The sequence below is a fragment of the Salvelinus alpinus genome, chromosome 2 (assembly GCF_045679555.1).
Source record: "Salvelinus alpinus chromosome 2, SLU_Salpinus.1, whole genome shotgun sequence".
Classification (NCBI taxonomy): domain Eukaryota; kingdom Metazoa; phylum Chordata; class Actinopteri; order Salmoniformes; family Salmonidae; genus Salvelinus; species Salvelinus alpinus.
The window spans coordinates 50,826,243-50,847,913 of record NC_092087.1 but is presented as its reverse complement, the minus strand read 5'-3'; the positions used below and the strand labels follow the sequence as shown (position 1 = coordinate 50,847,913).

At 41.4% G+C, this 21,671-nt stretch overlaps 2 protein-coding genes across 2 annotated transcripts in view; one reads left to right on the top strand and one right to left on the bottom strand.

Moving 5' to 3' along the window:
* Positions 1-1,863: 1,863 nt before the first annotated feature.
* Positions 1,864-21,671, top strand: part of LOC139543103 (voltage-dependent calcium channel subunit alpha-2/delta-2-like) — a 32,655-nt gene continuing 12,847 nt past the window's right edge. The window contains exons 1-2 of the mRNA XM_071349276.1: positions 1,864-3,606; positions 14,601-14,717. Of these exons, the coding sequence (XP_071205377.1) occupies positions 3,589-3,606; positions 14,601-14,717 (135 nt within the window). The 5' untranslated portion in view covers positions 1,864-3,588. The remainder of the gene's footprint in view (positions 3,607-14,600; positions 14,718-21,671) is intronic.
* LOC139543073 (interferon-induced protein 44-like) lies at positions 5,400-16,187 on the bottom strand. Its single transcript, XM_071349216.1, has 8 exons — positions 16,087-16,187; positions 11,943-12,007; positions 11,573-11,606; positions 10,492-10,696; positions 6,968-7,117; positions 6,715-6,886; positions 6,454-6,554; positions 5,400-5,794 (listed from the first exon to the last, which is right to left on the bottom strand). Exons 2-8 carry the CDS (start codon positions 11,995-11,997, stop codon positions 5,612-5,614), a joined length of 900 nt encoding a protein of 299 aa, XP_071205317.1. The 5' UTR covers positions 11,998-12,007; positions 16,087-16,187; the 3' UTR covers positions 5,400-5,611.

The following is a 21,671-nucleotide window of genomic DNA, read 5'->3' as shown; positions in this document are numbered from 1 at the left end:
AGACCACTTTTCCATCTAATGCTCTGGCCACACTCAACAGTTCCTCTGCCAAGTTCTCTGAGGTGTGTCTGTCGCTGAACTCAAAGCTGTCCAAAAGACAGCTAGACATCGAAAAATCTTCAATGAAGGGACATGTAACCGACATGTAAGAAGTGGGTTTACCCTTGATGTCCAGCAGTCAGTGGTAAGTCAAACTGCAGTAGCTTTTTGGACTCTTTCCCGCACTGAAGCCTGTGTGCTCTCGTACAGTTGTGGAATAAGTGATTTTGAAAGGGTTTTTCTGCTTGGAATTGTGTACATTGGATTTAGACTATTGTTATAATTTCTAAAACCTCTGTTCTCCACGATCGAAAATGGCTGGAAATTGGTGGCAATCATTTTAGCCAATACAAAATAAATTTGGCCTTGTTTTGCTACAGACATAGACTTTGGCGTAAACTGGTCCATAGAAGACTGTGTTGCTGTGGGTCGCGGAGTAGGCCTACTTGACTGAGTGGATACATCTCCACGCATGGAGGTGCTGGCTACACCACTATCACTAGCAGGCCCACTAGTTTCTCGACGTTCCGCTACAGCTAGCTTCACAGTTGGGTCCACAGTTCGCATATGCCGGTGTAGGTTGTGCGTAGAACCGGCTTTATATGAGATTTTGTTTTGGCAAATTCTACACTGTGCTCTAACGTTGTCTACATAATTAAAATGCATCCAAATGTTACTGTGCGTGACTCATTTACCAGCTGTTGTTTTCACAGCTGTCCTTCCTCTCTCTCCTCGGCTGCTAAGTGTGTGACTGTGAATGAGTTGGCTCGGCCCTCCCTCACGCATCTTTGCTTCATTGGTTGACACTGCGTGTCTGATTGACAGTAACAACAGGTGAGGCTGTTAGTCTGAGCTGACAGTCAGAACGAATGTGTGTGCAATTTAGCATTTAGGTCTGTATTATTATATTAATTTTTTCGTTCTTTGAATTAGTTAATTCTATTAATTTAAATCTTTTGATTATTCATATCTTAATTTTGTAATGTTTTTAAAAATAGATTATGCTCTTCTGATATGCGAGCCGGCTCCCAATGTTCACCTACAAGAGCCGGCTCTTAGAGCCGAATGTTTCTGGAGTGAATTTACATAACATGAGAATCTGTGTTTATGTGCTGGAACAACAAGCACATCATAAGAGAACAACTGTGTATGCCTGGTGTTAACTCTGCATCTGGATGAATGCATGGTAGGCCCACCTGTCTGTCAGTGGCAAATGTTCTGTCTGTCAGTGGCAAATCTCAATTAGAATAATATACTATTCATACGATCTTGTCATGTCTTGAATTCTATTTCGCTTTGGTGATCTTGAACATGGAAAAATACACTCTACCAACTGCAATTGACATTACTGTGAGATTTATAAAACGGATTTTGTTCAATTAAATAGTACACATTTGACTTATTATTAACCGTTTTAGTTAAAAATTGATAGGACCAGTGCTGTCAAAAATGTGGGTATCCTGTGTTTTATATACATTTCCACACTATGAGGTTGAAATAATACTGTGAAATTGTGAAAATTATGATAATGCCCTTTTAGTGTAAGAGCTGTTTGAAAAGAAGGCTTGTTTTGGTGGGATGGAGTTTTGGCCGTATGGAGTTTTGGCCGAGTTTTGGCCGAGTTTTGGCCGTATTAGCCGGGATGTCCCTTATATTGGGCTAAATTGGTTTGTCCCATACGGGATCTCCCTTGTCCCGTATATTCATCCAATCACAGTATAGCGTAAACGCGCCAATTCCTGCAAGGTCATTTCTGTTGTTGTTCGGTCGGTTTGGCATATCAAGGAATATGGATAAACCTGCAAAAAAGAAAAGACAGTGCAGCCACAACAAACAATGGGAAGCAAATAAGACGTGTGTTAAGCCCGTCAGTGGTGACTCGACTAAAGCTTTCTGTACTTTATGCCGTCGGGAATTCTCAATTGGCCATGGAGGGGAGAATGACCTAACTCAGCATGCATCCACAGAAATGCACAAGAAGGCCACGCTGGCTAAAGGTGCTAGTAATATCGGTCCATTCTTCGTGACGTCTACTGCGGAAAATGCTTTGTTTCATGACTCAAATGTTGTGAAGAAGATGCACTTTTGGAAGAACGAAAGCTGAGATGATTGCAATTAATGTTTTAGGACCAAAGAGTGTGCGAGATATTTTGGATGATCTGTCCCCGACCGAAGGTGAGGCGTTGTATTTCTCAGTTGCCAGTGATGCCTCAAACAAGGGAAATAGAAAAATGTTTCCAGTGTGCGTGAGATATTTCTCTGTGTCTGATGGACTGCAGTGCAAGTCACTTGACGTTTATAAAGACAGTGATGAAACTGAAAATAGCATACATCAAGCTCTGACGAACTGTCTGGAAAAGCGTGAATTGGATATTAGACACATCACACCCTATGCCGCAGATAATGTCAACTTTGGAAAACACCACTCCGTTTACCAGTTATTGAGCAGTGCCAACGATCGCATTCTGAAAGCTAATTGCCCAGCTCACGTAGCTCAAAATGCCTGCAAGCACGCCTGCGATCAGCTGTCAGTGGATATTGAGACAATTGTTTTAAAGATCTACAGCCACTTCTCAGTTTCTGCTTCCCGAAGAGAGGAACTGCGTGCATTTTTTGCCTCTGTTGACACTGAGTGGGGTGAAATTCTGCGACATGTTTGCAGTAGATGGCTCTCTATTCATCCAGCTGTCGATCATCTCCTGCAAAGCTGGCCAGCTCTTACTTCATACTCCAGGTCCCTTGGGGAGATCTGTCCTGTGACACTGAAGAGTATTTTTGAGTTTGAAGAAAAAACGGAAGCTGCTGAGATTTCTCTGTGCTTTTTCCACAACGTGGGGTGTGTTTTGACCAACTCATAAAAAGCTGGAGGAAACAACACTCTGCATCACAGATGTTTACGAGGAAGTCCAAAATTTAAAAATGAAGATGCTTCAGCGGAAACAGGACAGCTTTTTTGGATACCAGACCAAGCAGCTGATGGACAAACAATTGTCAGTGCAAAGGTCCACACAGCAACAGGACTTTGAAGTTCTATGACACTGTCATTACATACGTTGACAAGTGGTTTGATTTCTCACCAGAAAATGTAACGTTGAAACTGAAACCGATCGACCTCTATGAGGAGCTCTCCTTCACTGACCTGGAGCAGGTGGTGGTTGCCCTCAAAATGACAGAGACAGTCAGTATGGACCAACTCTATGAAGAGTTTTGTGCTAGCCGGGAGGAAATACAGAAAGACAGACAGGATACCACAAAATCCACCAGTGAGAAGTGGGTGGCAGTTTTCCAAAACCTAGGGAAAGCCAACTTGATCAACATGTTCAGGATTGTCTCATTTGTCCTCAGTGTGCCAGGCTCAATGCCTTTGTAGAGAGGATTTTCTCTGATGACCATTAAATGGTCAGACTCAAGAAACCGATGCAGCACAGAGCTGATCAAAAGTGAACTTGAAATATCTGTGAACTGTGACTTGTCATGTAAGGACTTCTCTCTGGCAATGCAAAAGGACAAATGACTGCTTGAAATAGTCAAGAGCAGCAAAAAATATCCATGGAAAAAGTAGACTTGGTGAGTGACTCATGCCCCTCTTTTCCTCTTTTGCATTTGGAATGTTTTTTTGTTTGTTGTTGCTGTAAAGGTCCAAATTGTGATTTCTTTGATCATTTATTTTGAGGTTTATTCACATAAGTTTACATGATGATTCAGTTTTAGTAAAGTTATAGACTAAATGGAATATAAAAATGTTTTGCCTTTCCAATTTAATAAGAATATACACTGTATTCATTCCCACAACACCATACCCACACCGCCGTGACACCGTGCACTGGCACGCCACCTTTTGTCCCTTATTTGGCAGTGAGAAAGTTGGCAACCCTACTGGTGACAGCCTATTTCTCTCTAAAAAATATTGGACCAATTCAAAGTGCAATGTCAAATCAAATTCAAACGTTATTTTAAATTGCATTTAAATATGTATTTGCCACAATACTCTTGCATGTTCTGATGGGACAGGAAGCTTGCCAGAAAGACGGAGACAAAGGAATTACCAGTGACGTCACCGATGGGGCTTTTTGAATCGAGATTCCCTAAAAACGCGCCATTTCGATAAAGATACGACTTACACAGCAGGTTAGGAGAATTAACATAGTAGGTTAGGGGAATTAGGTTGAGGTTAGGAAAAGGGTCATCGCTGACCGGACTGTCCGTCAATTTGTGGTGGACGGTACATCACAGGCACACAAACTGCATAGCGCTGCAAAGCTGAGAGTCTACTGCAGCCATAGGAAGTCTCATCATTCTATATCGAATTTAATTTAAAAAAAACTCGAACACAATTTGAAGATGTGATACAAAACCACTTTGTGTTCTTCACAGTGGGATAGAGACGTCAATGAATGAGAGCAGTGCACCGATTGTCCGATTTTCCGACCACTAGTTTTATACCAAAGTATTACAGTAATTAGGCAGCTAAAATCTCATAGCATATCAATATTGTCATTTGTCATGAATTGGTTGTTCATAGCGAATGAAATTTGAAAATAAAATCTAAAATGTTTATTTTGTCATACTATTTCCTATAGCAGTGCGTGCTAGTGCAAGAATTAATACAAATAATAAATACCCCAAAAAAGCAACAAAACCGCTTTCTAACAGTGTATAGGTACTGTTCATGGCCCTCTCATGAAGATATGTTTTATACAGCCATCCACTACACATTAACATTCAACAGGTTAACTAGCATAAGTTCATCATAATTGACGGTATTTAATCTGCTTATAAACTCTGCATGCTTTTCCACATCGTGGTGGTTGTACAACATGCACACCATCCATCGCGTGACTCCAAGTGTACTTCGAAATGATTGTTATTATATCAATATTTGCGCTTAAATGCGTTTCCACTACAATTGTCACATAATCTATTTCACAGACCCCAAAAATGATCCATCCTTGTGAAGGTTATTTTGTTTTGTCGACATTGGGAAATTTTAGTCAAATTTGCCGTTTCCATCAGGCCTTTCGTGAGTTTATTTTATCCGTCAGGTAATTCATCCCCATGAAGTTGGATGGAAACCTGGTTATATATAGAGAGAGAAAGATGGCGATGTCATCAATAGCCATTATTTTTTTAAATTATTTTTTTAACTTAAAATTTACCTGGAAATTAAGTCAACTTAAGCAGAAAAGCAACAAAAAAAAAGATACAACAATAATGATGCATCATATTAATTTTACAGCAATATCAGTAAAACAAAGTATGGTTTAAGATCAGTTTCAGTCATCAAGGAATTCTGTGAAGGATGCTAGTTTATCTAACACAATTGTACACTGTTGGGTGTTAATGTTAAAAAGTAGCATATATGCACAGCAATGTTCAGTTTATTTTAAAGATTTTCTTGTCACACGAAATGCATACTCACTCAAAATACATTTCTCCCAGAGCCGCAGATAACCTATTTAGGCCTCTACATGGAAGTGAAATGATACGACCACAATGTCAAAAATATAGAAATTAGGAACTTCATTCCAATCTTAAACTTCAGGGCTCACTAACTAATCTCTTAATACTCATTCTATTTTTGAATTGCATGTTGTTGGAGTTGCCAGAGGTAGTCGTTGGCGAAGTTCATAATCTGAGTCATGGCGTTCAGTATCAGGATGTCCATGTCGTTATCCAGCATCCCCTCCTCGTGGTAGTTCTTCACCGGCAAGATGAAGTTCATGGGAAGGCCTAGCTCATTACTGCAGAGCTCCATCTGAAAAACGTTGGAGACAAAAAGGGCAGGATCAATTTGATGATCATTGAATCATGTCAGCACACCCAAGATATAATGGCTGACTACATCGCAGACATTGCATTGCGTCAACCAATGGTTGCGTGCCACATCATCATGTCAAGGCTTTGGGTAACTGGTGAAAAGGAGTCAGGCGCAGGAGAGTTGAGATGCGTGGACAAGGTATTAAATACACGAAAAAACACCAGTATAGAAACAATACAACGGTGCGTGAAATATACCGGTACCACGAATAAACGGGCGTAAATACAAAACCCGGCAACAAAATACCAGCCGTCAGATACAGCCATCAACATAGAACAAACACGCACACAAACATGGGGGAAACCAGAGGGTTAAATAATAAACATGTAATGGGGGAATTGAAACCAGGTGTGTAAACACCAAAGACAAAACAAATGGAAAATGAAAAGTGGATCGGTGATGGCTAGAAGGCTGGTAACGTCGACCGCCTATCGCCGCTCGGACAAGGAGAGGGACTGACTCCGGCGGAAGTCGTGACACATCAACTGTGCAGTTGGGCATCAGATTGCCTCATCATATTATGTGGTTAGCTGACATGTTAAAACACTTGTCCAGGCAATGTGAAATTTGATCAGGTCTGAGGTCATGTGATTTACCTTCTCTTTGATTGCCTTGCTGTAGAAGATTCTCTTCACATCCGTGTTCACCAGCTCACAAGCCTTGTCTGGCATGGTCATGACAACAACTTGAGGGATTTCTGCCATAGAAATGAATATTTAATGAATAGAAGGACTAGCATAAGTAACACTGTATCATGTAATAGTGAAAAGTCAAGAGCTACAGCTGAAAGGTGACAACTGATCGCCAGCCATAGTTGTAGTTACCATTGAGAAACAGAGTTTAAAGAGGGTACTTACTCAGTCTGCTGGCTTCTGCCCTGATGTTCCTCATCTTGTCTATGACCTCCTTTGACATGAGAGAGATTTTGTCCGCTGACACAATACTCACCAGGCAGTGAGTTTTGTCACTTAAGCTGGGATTCTGAATGAATTCCTTTTTTTGGTCCGATAATGGGTGGAAAGGATTGAACTGGCCAAGAAAATATAAGATTTATTAGTGTGTGTGTGTGTGTGCGTGCGTGTGTGTGTGTGTGTTTGACTTTTGCATTACCTCATAGCCCTCTGGTAGATGGCCCTTCAGAGCATTGATGATGTCATCAGGGTGCAACCCATTTTTTTGTGTTTCCAGACCCATGACATCATTGAATGCAAAGGGAAGACGTTTTTCTCCTGAACGGCCTTGAATGTAGTGTGTGTCATACTGAAAATACATTTTTTATGTATTAACATGTATCTTTTTTTTCTATGGAAAAGATAAATACCCTCACACACATGAAACATACCAAACTGAGGCACAGAATCAACAAATATATACACTGAGTGTACAAAACATTAGGAACACCTGATCTTTCACCTGAACTCTACCTACAGTACATGTACATAATACCTCGACTAACTGGTGCCCCCACACATTGACTCTGTATTGGTACCCCCTGTTAATAGCCTCACTATTGTTATTTTACTGCTTCTCTTTAATTATTTGTTACTTTTATTTGTAATTTTTTACTTATCTATTTTTTTCCTTAGCACTTATTTTTTCTTAACTGCGTTGTTGGTTAAGGGCTTGTAAGTAAGCATTTCACTGTAAGGTGAATCAACACCTGTTGTATTCGGTGCATGTGACAAATCAAATTTGATTTGATCTTTCCATGACAGACTGACCAGGTGAAAGCTATGATCCCTTGTTGATGTCACTTGTTAAATCCACTTCAATCAGTGTAGATGAAGGGGAGGAGACAGGTTAAAGAATATTTTTAAGCCTTGAAACAATTGAGACATGGATTGTGTATGTGTGCCATTCAAAGGGTGAATGGGCAAGACAAAATATTTTAAGTGCCTTTGAACACATTCTGGTAGGTGCCAGGCGCACAGGTTTGGTTCAAAAACTGCAACGCTGCTGGGTTTTTCACGCTCAACAATTTCCCGTGTGTATCAAGAATGGTCCATCACCCAAAGGACATCCAGCCATCTTAACACATCTGTGGGAAGCATTGGAGTCAACATGGGCCAGCGTCCCTGTGCAACGCTTTCGACACCTTGTAGAAAATACCCTGACGAATGAAGGCTGTTTTGAGGGCAAAAGGGGGTGCAACTCAATAGTAGATAGCTGTTCCTAGTGTGTGTATGTGTGTGTGTGTGTGTGTATACAGTACCAGTCAAAAGTTTGGACACACCTACTCATTCAAGAGTTTTTCTTTATTTTTACTATTTTCTACATTGTAGAATAATAGTGAAGACATCAAAACTTGGAGTCATAATAATAAATAACACATGGAGTCATGTAGTAACCAAAAAAAGTGTTCAACAAATCAAAATATATTTTATATTTGAGATTCTTCAAAGTAGCTACCCTTTGCCTTGATGACAGCTTTGCACACGCTTGGCATTCTCTCAACCAGCTTCACATGGAATGCTTTTCCAACAGTCTTGAAGGAGTTCCCACATATGCTGAGCTTTTCCTTCACTCTGTGGTCTAACTCATTCCAAACCATCTCAATTGGGTTGAGGCTGGTTGATTGTGGAGGCCAGGTCATCTGATGCAGCAGTCAATCACTCTCCTTGGTCCAGTAGTCCTTACACAGCATGGAGGTGTGTTTTGGGTCATTGTCCTGTTGAAAAACAAATGATAGTCCCACTAAGCGCAAACCAGATGGGATGGCGTAGTGCTGCAGAATGCTGTGGTAGCCATGCTGGTTAAGTGTGCCTTGAATTCTAAATGAATCAGCAAAGCACCCACACACCACCACACCTCCTCCTCCATGCTTCACGGTGAGAACCACACATGTGGTAATCATCCGTTCACCTACTCTGCGTCTCACAAAGACACGGCGGTTGGAACAAAAGATCTAAAATTGACCAAAATACAGATTTCCACCGGTCTAATGTCCATTGCTCCTGTTTCTTGGTCCAAACAAGTCCCTTCTTGGTGTCCTTTAGTAGTGGTTTCTTTGCCACAATTCGACCATGAAGGCCTGATTCACGCAGTCTCCTCTGAACAGTTGATGTTGAGATGTGTCTGTTACTTGGATTTTGTGAAGCATTTATGTGGGCTGCAATCTGAGGTGCAGTTAACTCAAATGAAGCAGAAGTAATTCTGGATCTTCCTTTTCTGTGGCGGTCCTCATGAGAGCCAGTTTTATCATAGCACTTGATAGTTTTTGCGACTGCACGTGAAGAAACTTTCAAAGTTCTTGAAATGTTCTGGATTGACTGACCTTCATGTCTTAAAGTAATGATGGACTGTCGTTTCTGTTTGCTTATTTGAGCTGTTCTTGCCATAATATGAACTTGGTCTTTTACCAAATAAGGCTATCATTTGAATATCAACCCTACCTTGTCACAACCCAATTGATTAGCTCAAACGCATTAAGAAGGAAATAAATTCTACACATTAACTTTTAACAAGGCACACCTGTTAATTGAAATGCATTCCAGGTGACTACCTCATGAAGCTGGTTGAGAGTATGCTGTCATCAAAGATAGGGTGACTACTTTGAAGAATCTCAAATATAAAATATATTTTATATAACACTTTTTGGTTACTACATGATTCCATGTGTTATTTCATAGTTTTGATGTCTTCACCATTATTCTAAAATGTAGAAAATAATACAAATAAAGAAAAACCCTTGAATGAGTAGGTGTATCCAAAATGTTGACTGGTACTATAAGTTCAGACCCTTTACTCAGACCCTTTCTATAAAATTGATTTAGAGCACAATACCCCGAAATGTGCATAAAGTAAAAATGCAACACCAACGTTTCAGTTTTTAACTCAAAGGATATACCTAAGCAGTAGAATACATATTATAAACTGGGTGGTTCGAGCTCTGAATGCTGATTGGCTGACAGCCGTGGTATATCAGACCGTATACCATGGGTATGACAAAATATTTATTTTTACTGTTCTAATTATGTTGGTAACCAGTTTATAATAGTAATAAGGCACCTCAAGGGTTTGTGATATATGGCCAATATACCACGGCTAAGGGCTGCGTCCAGGCACTCCGTGATGCGTCGTGCCTAAGAACAGCACTTAGCCGTGGTATATTGGCCATATACCACACCTCCTCGGGCCTTATTGCTTAAATATAACATTTCTACTGTGTACATTTCTACTTTGTATTCTACTGTGTAGTTACATGCTTTGCATTTATCTAGTCTTGATTATGTGATGTATTCAACTCATTTATATTTTCTTTATAGACAGATTTGTGTGCTTTCATTTGTCTTGTCCCTTTTCTTTATGCACCTTTTCACATAAAAATATGTAAATTATATTACATTTGTGCATCTGAGTCTCCATTTTAGTTTTTTATTTGAAGTTTCCAACAGTCTGAGTGTATTTATTCTTTCCATGGTCCTACTTTTGCAAACCGACACCCCTGTAATTGACTACGTTTTGCAGTTAAATTAGCGCAGACAACCTCTCTTTGCTCCTGTAAGTCCCTCTTCAAGTCTCTGCCTGTTTGTAGCTCATGAAATACTGTGTCTTAATGTACCAGGATATATTAGGTAGCCATATCCCATGCCTGCATTGTGTCTGTGTTAAATGTATTAGGCACTGCAGCTTACTGTCATGGTGAAGCTTGTGCCAGAGGTAGAAGCTACCAGGGCACTACTTGTTATCCGATTTTGGAAGACATTGTTGACTGAGTTGATGAAGCTGGACTTTCCTGCACCGACTGGTCCATATAGCAGGCATCTGAGCTGACCCACGTCAGGATCACTCAGTTTAAAGTTCCTCAGTTCATCCACCATGTGGTCTCTCTCTCCTTTACTGTGAGAGACAATGAAGAGTACCTGTTATTTCTTATGTTTACCTGGCCACTGTTTCCAAATGCTAACCTTTTAGCATTTGTGGCACAGATTCAATGCAAATCAATGGTACCGATTGTTTTTGCATGATTCATGTCCTAATCATCCTAAAGTATTTCAAATTGATTGTGTAGCTCAATTAAGTGTCACGTTCCTGACCTGTTTTCTGTTGTTTTGTATGTGTGTGATGGTCAGGGCGTGAGTTTTGGGTGGGCATTCTATGTTGTGTGTTTCTATGTTGGTTTAGGGTTGCCTGGTATGGCTCTTAATTAGAGGCAGGTGTTTTGCGTTCCTCTAATTAAGAGTCATATTTAGGTAGGTTGTTTCACTGTGTTCGTTGTGGGTGGTTGTTACCTGTCTCTGTGTTTGTGTTCTGCACCAAATAGGTCTGTATCGGTTTTGCACGTTTGTTATTTTGTAAGTTGTTTGTAGTGTTCACTTGTTCTTATAAATTAAACATGTTGAGCACTGGCTACGCTGCATTTTGGTCCTCTCCTTCACCCCAGGAAGAAAACCTTTACATTAAGTTACTTATAGGTGATTGACATGAAGCGTGGAAAATGCTAATTTCGGTACCATTAACTTGCAATGGATTTGTGCCACAAATGCTAAACATTTAGGATTTTGAAACAGTGGCCATAGACGGCTTATAATTATGTACAGGGATATTGTATCAAGATAACACCAGGACTAATTTAAGATGGTGGGAAAACTGATATCAGCAATTTAGTATAGCACACCATTCACACAACCCTTGATAGTGATTGTAATTATAACCTAAATGTTTGTTTTACTTTCTCTTTCATCCTCCATATTGGTCAGTCAGTACAGTACTTACCTCCAACATGTTTTCCTCCATTGTTGGTCAAATTCTGTGTGAACACATGGAACACATTTTGATTAAATTAGTTCATTATTGTTTTCCACATTCCAACACCCCCCATCTCTTATTTTCAAAAGAATTTGAAGATTGAGTACAATGACACATAATTAATGAGAGTAGGCAGGGTATGATACAGGGTATGTACTATATATGTAATGCCTTGGGGCTGTGGTCAATGCATGCACTAAAACGGTGTAAGCAGGTTCCCAGAACAAGTAAAAAGAATTGGGACCGATGCACTGTGCTTGAACAGAATTTGCACTCACACCTTATATTAACTATCAGGGGTTGACTGTATTTTACAGATATGTCATCTCTCTCTTACCCTTCTTTGGTGGGGTTGGTGGTGGTGGTGGTGGCGTTGATTCTTCTCCACCCATGTTTGCTTTTCTGAGAGGGAATGTAACAGGGTTGGGGTCAATTCCAATTTAATTAGAAATTCCAATACAATTATTGAATTCACTGATGGAAGGGGAGAATTTATTTTGAATTCAATTTCAACAATCTTTCAAGTTATTGAATTAGAATTAGACTGCATGCACTTTTTTTATTGGAATTTAATCGGAATTGTAAAACATTTAATCTGGAATTGAATTAAATTGGAATTCAGTATTATTACATTTCCCAGTTAATGCAATGTATCAAACATTGACTGCAGGATTTGTATTTCTATAGTTCCAGTATAGTTAGGCTGTCTGAACAGTCACATGATCAATCTGAAAGCCTGAGGGAATTGAATTTGAATTTGTGGAATTGTTGTGACCTAATATTGATTTGGGAATTGATTTCTTGGAATTTACCTAACATTGGAATGGAGAGGAATTTAGTTATCTAAATTCAAAGACTGACATGGAATTATAATTGAATTAAATCGAAATTATAGATATAATTAAATTATTTCTAAATTAATTTGTGGAATTAGAGGCCCAGCGCAGTCAAAAATGTGATTTTCCTGTGTTTTATATATACTAACACACTTTGAGGTTGGAATACTGTGAAATTGATGATAATGTCCTTTTAGTGTAAGAGCTGTTTTAAAAGACCGCTTGAAACTTCAGCCTGTTTTGGTGGGATGGAGTGTTGGCCTCCCTGGTGACATCCCCAGGTGGTAAATTAGTTAGTAGACCAATAAGAAAGAGCATTCCAAACCTCTCTGCCAATAACAAATAGTTTTCACCTCCCCACTCAGACCACTGCCAGACAGTCCTATCAACATTTTTGCTTGAGAAATTGCTCTCTGCTAAGAAGCTATTTGTGTTCGTTTTTAACCATTTTAATTGAAAACAATCACAGAAAGGTACTTAATTGTTAGCATAAAATTATTTGATAGTGAAATAAAACCGGCTGCATTGGACCTTTTAACTCAATCCTGGAACAAAAAAATACTATTTGGGTTGAATAGTACGTCATGTCTGCACTGCAGCTATTAGGGCTGGGTGGATACCAGTATTACAATATTTTTTCCATGGCAAAAATGAAAATACGAAGCAGACCTTTGGTCCTTTAAATACCTGCTGTATGTAAGATAGTGTGCTATAGCTTGAAAAATAAATACATGTGACTGAATGGCAACATAATGATGTTTGTTTCCAACATTAGGGCTGTTTTCCTAAAGAAGTTTAATCCGCTTCATGTTTTGTTTCCTTGCCACGATACTAAGGAATATTGTGATATTGGTATCGTCACGGCCCTAGTAGCTACACTACATGGCCAGATGTATGTGGACACCCCTTCAAATTAGTGGATTCAGCTATTTCAGCCATACCCGTTGCTGACAGGTGTATAAAATTGACCACACAGCCATGCAATCTCCATAGACAAACATTGGCAGTAGAATGGCCCATACTGAAGAGATCAGTGACTTTCAATGTGGCACCATCATAGGATCCCCCCTTTCCAACAAGTCAGTTCGTAACATTTTTGCCCTGTAGAGCTGCCCTGGGCAACTGTGTGTGCTGTTATTGGGAAGTGGAAATGTCTAGGAGCAACAATGGCTCAGCCGCAAAATGGTAGCCCACACACGCTCACAGAACAGGAACACGAGTGCTGAAGCGTGTAAAAATCCTCTGTCCTCAGTTGCAACGCTCACTACCGAGTCCCAAACTCCCTCTGGAAGCAACATCAGCACAAAAACTGTTTGTCGGGACCTTCATTAAATGGTTTTCCATGGCCGAGCAGCCGCGCACAAGCCTTAGATCACCATGCGCAATGCCAAGCGTTGGCTGGAGCAGTGGAAACACATTCTCTGGAGTGATAAATCACCCTTCACCATCTAGCAGTCCGACGGACGAATCTGGGTTTGGCGGATGCCAGGAGAACGCTACTTGCCCCAATGCATAGTGCCAACTGTAAAGTTTGGTGAGGGAGGAATAATGGTCTGAGGCTGTTTTTTATGGTTCGGGCTAGGCCCTTTAGTTCCAATGAAGGGAAATCTTAACGCTACGGCATAAAATGACATTTTAGACGATTCTGTGCTTCCAGCTTTGTGGCAACAGTTTGAGGAAGGCCCTTTCCTGTTTCAGAATGACAATGCCCCCATGCACAAAGCGAGGCCCATACAGAAATGGGTTATCGAGATCGGTGTAGAAGAACTTGACTTGCCTGCACAGAGCCCTGACCTCAACCCCATCGAACACCTTTGGGATGAATTGGAACGCCAACGGTGAGCCAGTCCTAATCGCCCAACATCAGCGCCCGACCTCACTAATACTCTTGTGGCTGAATTGAAGCAAGTCCCTGCAGCAATGTTTTAACATCTAGTGGAAAATCTTCCCAGAAAAGTGGAGACTGTTAAAGCAGCAAATGGGTACGCCATATTAATGCCCATGATTTTGGAATGAAATGTTTGACAAGTAGGTGTCCACGTACTCAAGGATCGGAAACTGTTGCAAATTATGTTAAATGCAGTAATACAATCAGTACATGTACAACATAAGTGGAACTATCATTTAACTGCACTCAAATTTTTAAACTTTTTTTGCAGATCTACAATGAGAAAAGAAGGCAGTTCAGCCTGGTAAAGAATTCTCCTTATGAGATGGTGGAGAAGGTAGCTTTAGACATCGAGAAGCTACTGGCCAAGAAACGCAAAGCACTTGATGTAAGTCAGCAATTTTACTTTATTTATTTCACAAAAAATCACTACATTTAGTGTCAGTTTGACAGACACAGATTTAGCTCGGTCCTGGGCTAAAAGCAAGTTCAGTAGTGAATCTCCATTGAAAATGCTTCTTAATCCAGGATTCCCTACTGGATATTTCACACAAAATGTACACATTGCGTTCGCAATACTAACATATTCCATGGCATATGAAATTACTTGATAGCCTGTTTCCAATAAAAAATGTATCTATATTGAACAAAAATATAAATGCAACATGCAACAATTTCTAAGATTTTACTGAGTTACAGTTCATATAAGGAAATCAGTCATTTGAAATACATTTATTAGGGCCTAATCTATGTATTTTACATGACTGGGCAGGGGCACTGGGGAGCCAGGCCCAGCCAATCAGTTTTTCCACACAAAAGTGCTTTATTACAGACAGAAATACTCCTCAGTTTCATCAGCTGTCAGGGTGGCTGGTCTCAGACTCAGACAATCCCGCAGGTGAAGAAGCCGGATGTGGATGTCCTGGGCTGGCGTGGTAACACCTGTTCTGTGGTTGTGAGGCCGGTTGGACGCACTGCCAAATTCTCTAAAATGACGTTGGAGGCGACTTATGGTAGAGAAATTAACATTCAGTCCTCTGGCAACAGCTCTGGTGGACATTCCTGCAGTCAGCATGCCAATTGCACGCTCCCTCAACTTCATATTTTAGAGTGGCATTATTTGTCCCCAGCACAAGGTGCACCTGTGTAATGATCATGCTGTTTAATCTGCTTTTTGATATGCCACACCTGACAGGTGGATGGATTATCTTGGCCAAGGAGAAATGCTCACTAACTAGAATGTAAACAAATTTGTGCACAACATTTGAGAGAAATAAGCTTTTTGTGCGTATGGAACATTTCTGTGATCTTTTATTTCAGCTCATGAAACATGGGACCAACACTTTACATGTTGAGTTTATATTTTTGTTCAGTATATTTAGTAACAAAAAATGCACCCCAAACCAGCTTTCAGGTGTTTGTGAAAGCAAAGACAGGTGGGATGCATTTTTAGCAAGTTACAATTCCATTTGTGTTACAGTAAACATTTATTGTATAGTTTTAATATATGTCCAGGAAACTGCCCCATAATGTAGAAGATGTATAGGAACAATAGAAGACAAGGTTACAGATTTCCTTTCTGCACAAATTATAGACAGCTTCTACAAACATTGCAGTATAGCAATTAGATTTTTCCTTTTGCAATGCAAATATTGTACTGTATATCGATCAGGTCTACCAATTTTTCCTATCAGAAGAATAAGTTGTTTATAAAAGATAATATAAAAAATGAATAAAAAAAATGTGAATAGACTTACCTTGTTGGTACTAGTTCCTCTTGAGGCTGAGATTCTGATATAGTTCTGAAATAAGGATTGCACCAGCACCTATTTATAAAGGCACAACAGAAAGTGAAATTCAAGTGGGGAGGGCTGTCTAGCTCTCCTATTTCTCTAGCTATTTCCTGTAAATGGGGCCATTATAGTAATAGAGGGACCATAGTTTTACTTTCACTTTTATTTTACAAATAAGAACATCAGGTGGTTATGTGGTTTACACAGAAAGACACTCAGCTCTTATAGTCTTCTAAACCCATTACATTTCTATGAAGTCAGACCATTTATGAACACAATTGTTTATATTTTATCAATGACAAAAAAAGAGATGGTCAGTGCTATGAACTATTAACATAAATATTTACAGTATTATATTATGTGAACTGCTGTCATATAATATGCTTATGTTTCTCACAATATTTGTGTGGTTAATTTGTCCTGAAACTCCCAGTACGTATAGAGTTCATCCAGGCTACTTTAGAAATGGGCTTATGAGGTGAAATAGAACCAGAACCGCCCTTGTCCTCCGTCCTCCGTGAGCACTATGAGGTAAAATAGAGCTAGCAACCAGCATAGCAACCAGTATAGCAAGCTGCATAGCAACAGACGCTTTGGTTCATTGCATAGGCCGGTCAGGATTTGACAGGTTCTAGCAACGTCCCCAGCAACAGACGCTAACAGCTAATTGACCCAGGGGTGGAAACCATTTGGCAGTGGACACTATTTGACATGGCAGGCCCTGTTATAAATAATGTGAATATCATTTTTTGAAATATCCCTCCCATTCAAAATAAAGGGCAGGACCTTTTGTTTTCGCTGTTCTCTAACTTGAACCTGCAGACGCTGGCCAGTGAAGCAGAACGTGTCCAGCGAGACCATCCCTGGCACGACAGCGTCAAGGTAACACTACTGTAACACACCCTACCAGCAGAATGTCTGCATTTGTAACGTATAAAAGATTCAGCAGGGGGTCATGATACGAAGCACATCCCCTATTGATGTAATGATTATATCAACAGTAAATGTTCACACAACCATCATCATGCACTCCTCAAAGTCATCAGTGACCTCCTCACCTCTGCTGGTACTGGTGCCCTCAACATCCTGATTCTCCTTGATCTTAGTGCCACCTTTGACACTGTGAGACATCATATCCTACTCAGCAGGCTGGAGGGTCTGGGTGTTGAGGGCACTGTAGTCTCCTGGCTACAATCCTACCTCACCAACCGGACCTCCTACATCTCCTTCAATGGCCACATCTCAGATTCATTGCAGTTTCACTGGGTGTCCCCCAAGGCTCTGTGCTGGGCCTCTTACTCTTCACCATCTACATCCCCTTTTGGTCAGATCCTCCATCACTTCAACCTTAACTTTCACTGCTACGCTGATGACACCCAGATCTACCTAGGCACCAAATCCCTCCTCAACCCACCTCTGACCCACATTGAATCATGCCTCTGCAATAAAAACCTGGATGCAACAAAACTTCCTCAAGCTCAACAGTGCTAAAACGGAACTCCTCCTCATAGGCATCAAATCCATCCTCACCAAAGATGGCACCCTCACCATTGACGACACCACTGTCTCTTCCTCCCCCCATGCACGCAACCTTGGCACCATTCTGGACTCCACCCTCTCCTTCGACCACCACATCCAGCAGACTGTCAAATCCTTATTCTTTAACCTCTGCAACATTGCCAAAGTCAGGTCTCCTCCCGTCTCGACTACTTTACTCTCAGGCTTCAACTTAAGCTCCCTCCATAAGCTCCAAATGGTTCAGAACTCCGCAGCCTGATTTCTCACCCACACTAAGTCCTGGCACCACATCACCCCTGTCCTCCATGAACTCCACTGTCTCCCTGTCTCCCACTAGATTGAATACAAGATCCTCCTCCTGACCTACAAAGCTCTCCACCACCTTCGCTCCCCCCCTCTTCTCCCCTAGCAACCCACATGCTCACTCTGTTCCACCACAGCAGGCCATCTTGTTGTCACCAATTCCAAGCTTCAGAGCTTCGGTGATAGGGCTTTTTCAAGGGTTGCTCCATGGCTCTGGGCCTGGTTGCATAAAACACCTTAACGTTAACAGTGCTGCCAACTTTCACGCATTGGGCATGAGACACATGCAATTGACCCTCTTCTCACGCTCACTTGCCACACCTCCTATTTCTCACATATTGAAAAAAGCACTGCTTTTATCCAGTGTATCAATCCGCAACTTTTCAACTGTGACTCTAAATTATTTACAAATTGGAGCCTGATATTCTACATCACAAGCATTGTAACTTCAGCAGCTTCATGATTGCTCATGCTGTAAACACAGTCCAGTTCAAAGTGAACGGCACAGATCCATATATGGCAATTATTTGTATATAGGTCTACTGCATCTCTGATTGGTTATTCCACAGCGCAGGGAGTCAGGAAGCAGGTGCAGAAGGTGAGTTTAATAATAATAAACATGACGATAATACAAAACAGGAGATGCGTACTAAACGTAACCAAAAAAACAATACTGCCTGATGACACAGGCTGCTGAGGGCTATATGAAGGGAGAGTAATCAGGGTGGTGATGACGTCCAGGTGTGTGTAATGATGGGGAGCAGATGTGCGCAATGGTTGCCAGGTGTGCACAATGTGGGTTGCCAGGACCTGTGGTTAGTAGACCGGCGACGTCAAGCTCCGGAGGGAGGGAGCAGGAGTAGTCGTGACAGCTGGCATTCGCAGATTCTGCTGTTATGATCCTCGAGTTGCCGGTAGGTAATAGGCTACACCAGGCAACCTTTTCCATTTGGAGTGCCAATTTTCTTACCATTTCTACCGATCTGCGTGCCAGTTATAATTTCCATATGCAGATTTTCGTGGAACAGTTTCATTTAATTTATAATAAAGTCTTTATATCTCAAAATCATTAACATGTGGTTAAAAACTTCTTATGGATGTAACGACGGGTGAGTGAAATGAGTGAGGAGTCAAATGCAGAGAGCGAAATGAACGGGAAAACGCTTTAATGGACCCTTTCAGAACGTCCGCGAGCAGCCAGCAGATGGTCTAGCCGGATAGACATGTCAATCAGCTCATCCAAGCTGAGCGTAGTGTCCCGACAAGCCAGCTCCCTGCGGGCGTCCTCTCTTAGGCTACACCTGTAATGGTCTATCAGGGCCCTGTCGTTCCACCCTGCTCCAGCGGCCAAAGTCCGGAAGTCCAACGCAAAGTCCTGCGCGCTCCTCGTCCCCTGCCGGAGATGGAACAACCTCTCACCCGCCGCTCGGCCCTCCGGGGGGTGATCGAACAGTGACCCCTCGCTGAGTCGGGCCCGTTCCAGACGGCGTTGACCCACTCCAGGGCCCTACCCGTCAGGCAGGAGACGAGGACACTCACGCTCTCCTCGTCCGAGGGAGCAGGCCGAACGGTGGCCAGGTAGAGATCGAGTTGTAGCAGAAATCCCTGGCACCCTGCCGCTGCTCCATCGTACTCCCTCGGAGGCGTGATGCGCAGAGTGCTGGCACCGGATCCCGCTGGAGGAGATGGTATAGTTGCTGGTGGGAGGGTAGGTGGGGTAGTAGGGAGACCACTCCTCTCCCAACGGACGAGAGGAGTGGACGTATGATGAAGGACTCTCTCCTCCATCGTGGGGAGAGGGGTGGTCGCTGCTCCTGCTGACTCCATCTGGAGGTGCGGGCTTCTGTAACGACGGGTGAGTGAAATGAGTGAGGAGTCAAATGCAGAGAGCGAAATGAACGGGAAAACGCTTTAATGTCCTTCAAAACGTAACAGGTCCAAAACATGGGTGAATGCCCAAAACACTGGCGCTAAACAAACCCCAAACCTCGTTACAACACTGGACAGCGAAAACCCCAAACAAAACACGATACATCACCAAACGTAACAACCAACAAGCCCGCACAAACACCAGCGGGCAAAACGAACATAAATAACACCCATCCCAAAACCCCAACAAGGAACAGGTGAAAACAATTAGACAGAAACAAACGAAAAGGAAAAAGGGATCGGTGGCAGCTAGTAGACCGGCGACGACGACCGCCGAGCGCCACCCGAACAGGAAGGGGAGCCACCTTCAGTGGTATTCGTGACAATGGATCAAATCCCTTTAGCGGGATCGATTTGACAACATCCGGTGAAATGGCAGACCGCCAAAATCAAATTAAATTACTATAAAAATTTTACTTTCATGAAATCACACATGCAATACACCAAATTAAAGCTACACTTGTTGTGAATCCAGCCGCAGTGTCAGGTTTCAAAAATGCTTTACGGCGAAAGCAAACCGTGCTATTATCTGAGGATAGCACCCCATCAAACAAAGACAGACAATCATAATTCAACCCGCCAGCCGATATAATTCATGCCTTACCTTTGACGAGCTTCTTCTGTTGGCACTCCAATATGTCCCATAAACATCACAAATGGTCCTTTTGTTCGATTAATTCCGTCGTTATATATCCAAAATGTCCAGTTATTTGGCGCGTTTGATCCAGAAAAACACCGGTTCCAACTGAGGCTACATGACTACAAAATCTCTCATAAGTTACCTGTAAGCTTTGTCCAAACATTTCCAAAACTTTCATAATACAACTTTAGGTATTTTTTTACGTAAATTATCGATAAAATTTAAGACGGGATAAACAGCGTTCAATACCGGACGAAAACAAAGAAAGCATGTTCTAGGTCGCGCGCACCAAATCATTAGAGTGCACCTGGAGTGACACAGGAAAATAACAGGGCTACTTCTTAATTTCTCTAAAGAAAAACCTCAACCAATTTCTAAAGACTGTTGACATCTAGTGGAAGCTATAGGAACTGCAAGGATATTTCTATTAAAACGGCCTTGCCATAGAAACCCAATGGAAAACAGATTGACATCAAAAAATGTTTTCCCTGGATGGATTGTGCTTGGTGTTTCGCCTGCCAAATCAGTTCTGTTATACACAGACTTTATTCAAACAGTTTTAGAAACTTTAGAGTGTTTTCTATCCAAATCTACCAATTATATGCATATCCAAGCTTCTGGGCCTGAGTAGCAGGCAGTTTACTTTGGGCACACTTTTCATCCGGATGTGAAAATAGCGCCCCCAAGCCATAAGTTAATCAAAATTCTAAAACTTCTATTGCCATTGACAACTATGTAAAAATAGCCTACATAAAGACAACAAATAAAAACCTTGCAGCCTGCAGGTAGAAAATATCCTGCTAAAAGCAAATATCATAAATCACAAATCGCTTCGCATGGCTTGTCTGCAAGGAACTTGAAACATTGTATCAACTATTAACTTGGGTCCATCCATGAAGCTCACACTAGTAACTTGCAACATTGGATAAAATATTCTGGGCCCTCTATTTGCATCAGGGATAATAAGTAATCAGGTAGGCCTATTTTTGACGTTTCCACCGGATCAGAGCATTACTATTTTTTCACTTTCATGCTGAGTGGTTATCAAATAGGCTACTTTGAGGAACTATTGTCATTCTCAATGGATCTAAAAACAGACTTTGTTTACTTGCTGTTTGAGGTGAGAGAAAAAAGTACTTTGTCTTAACTTACCACCACA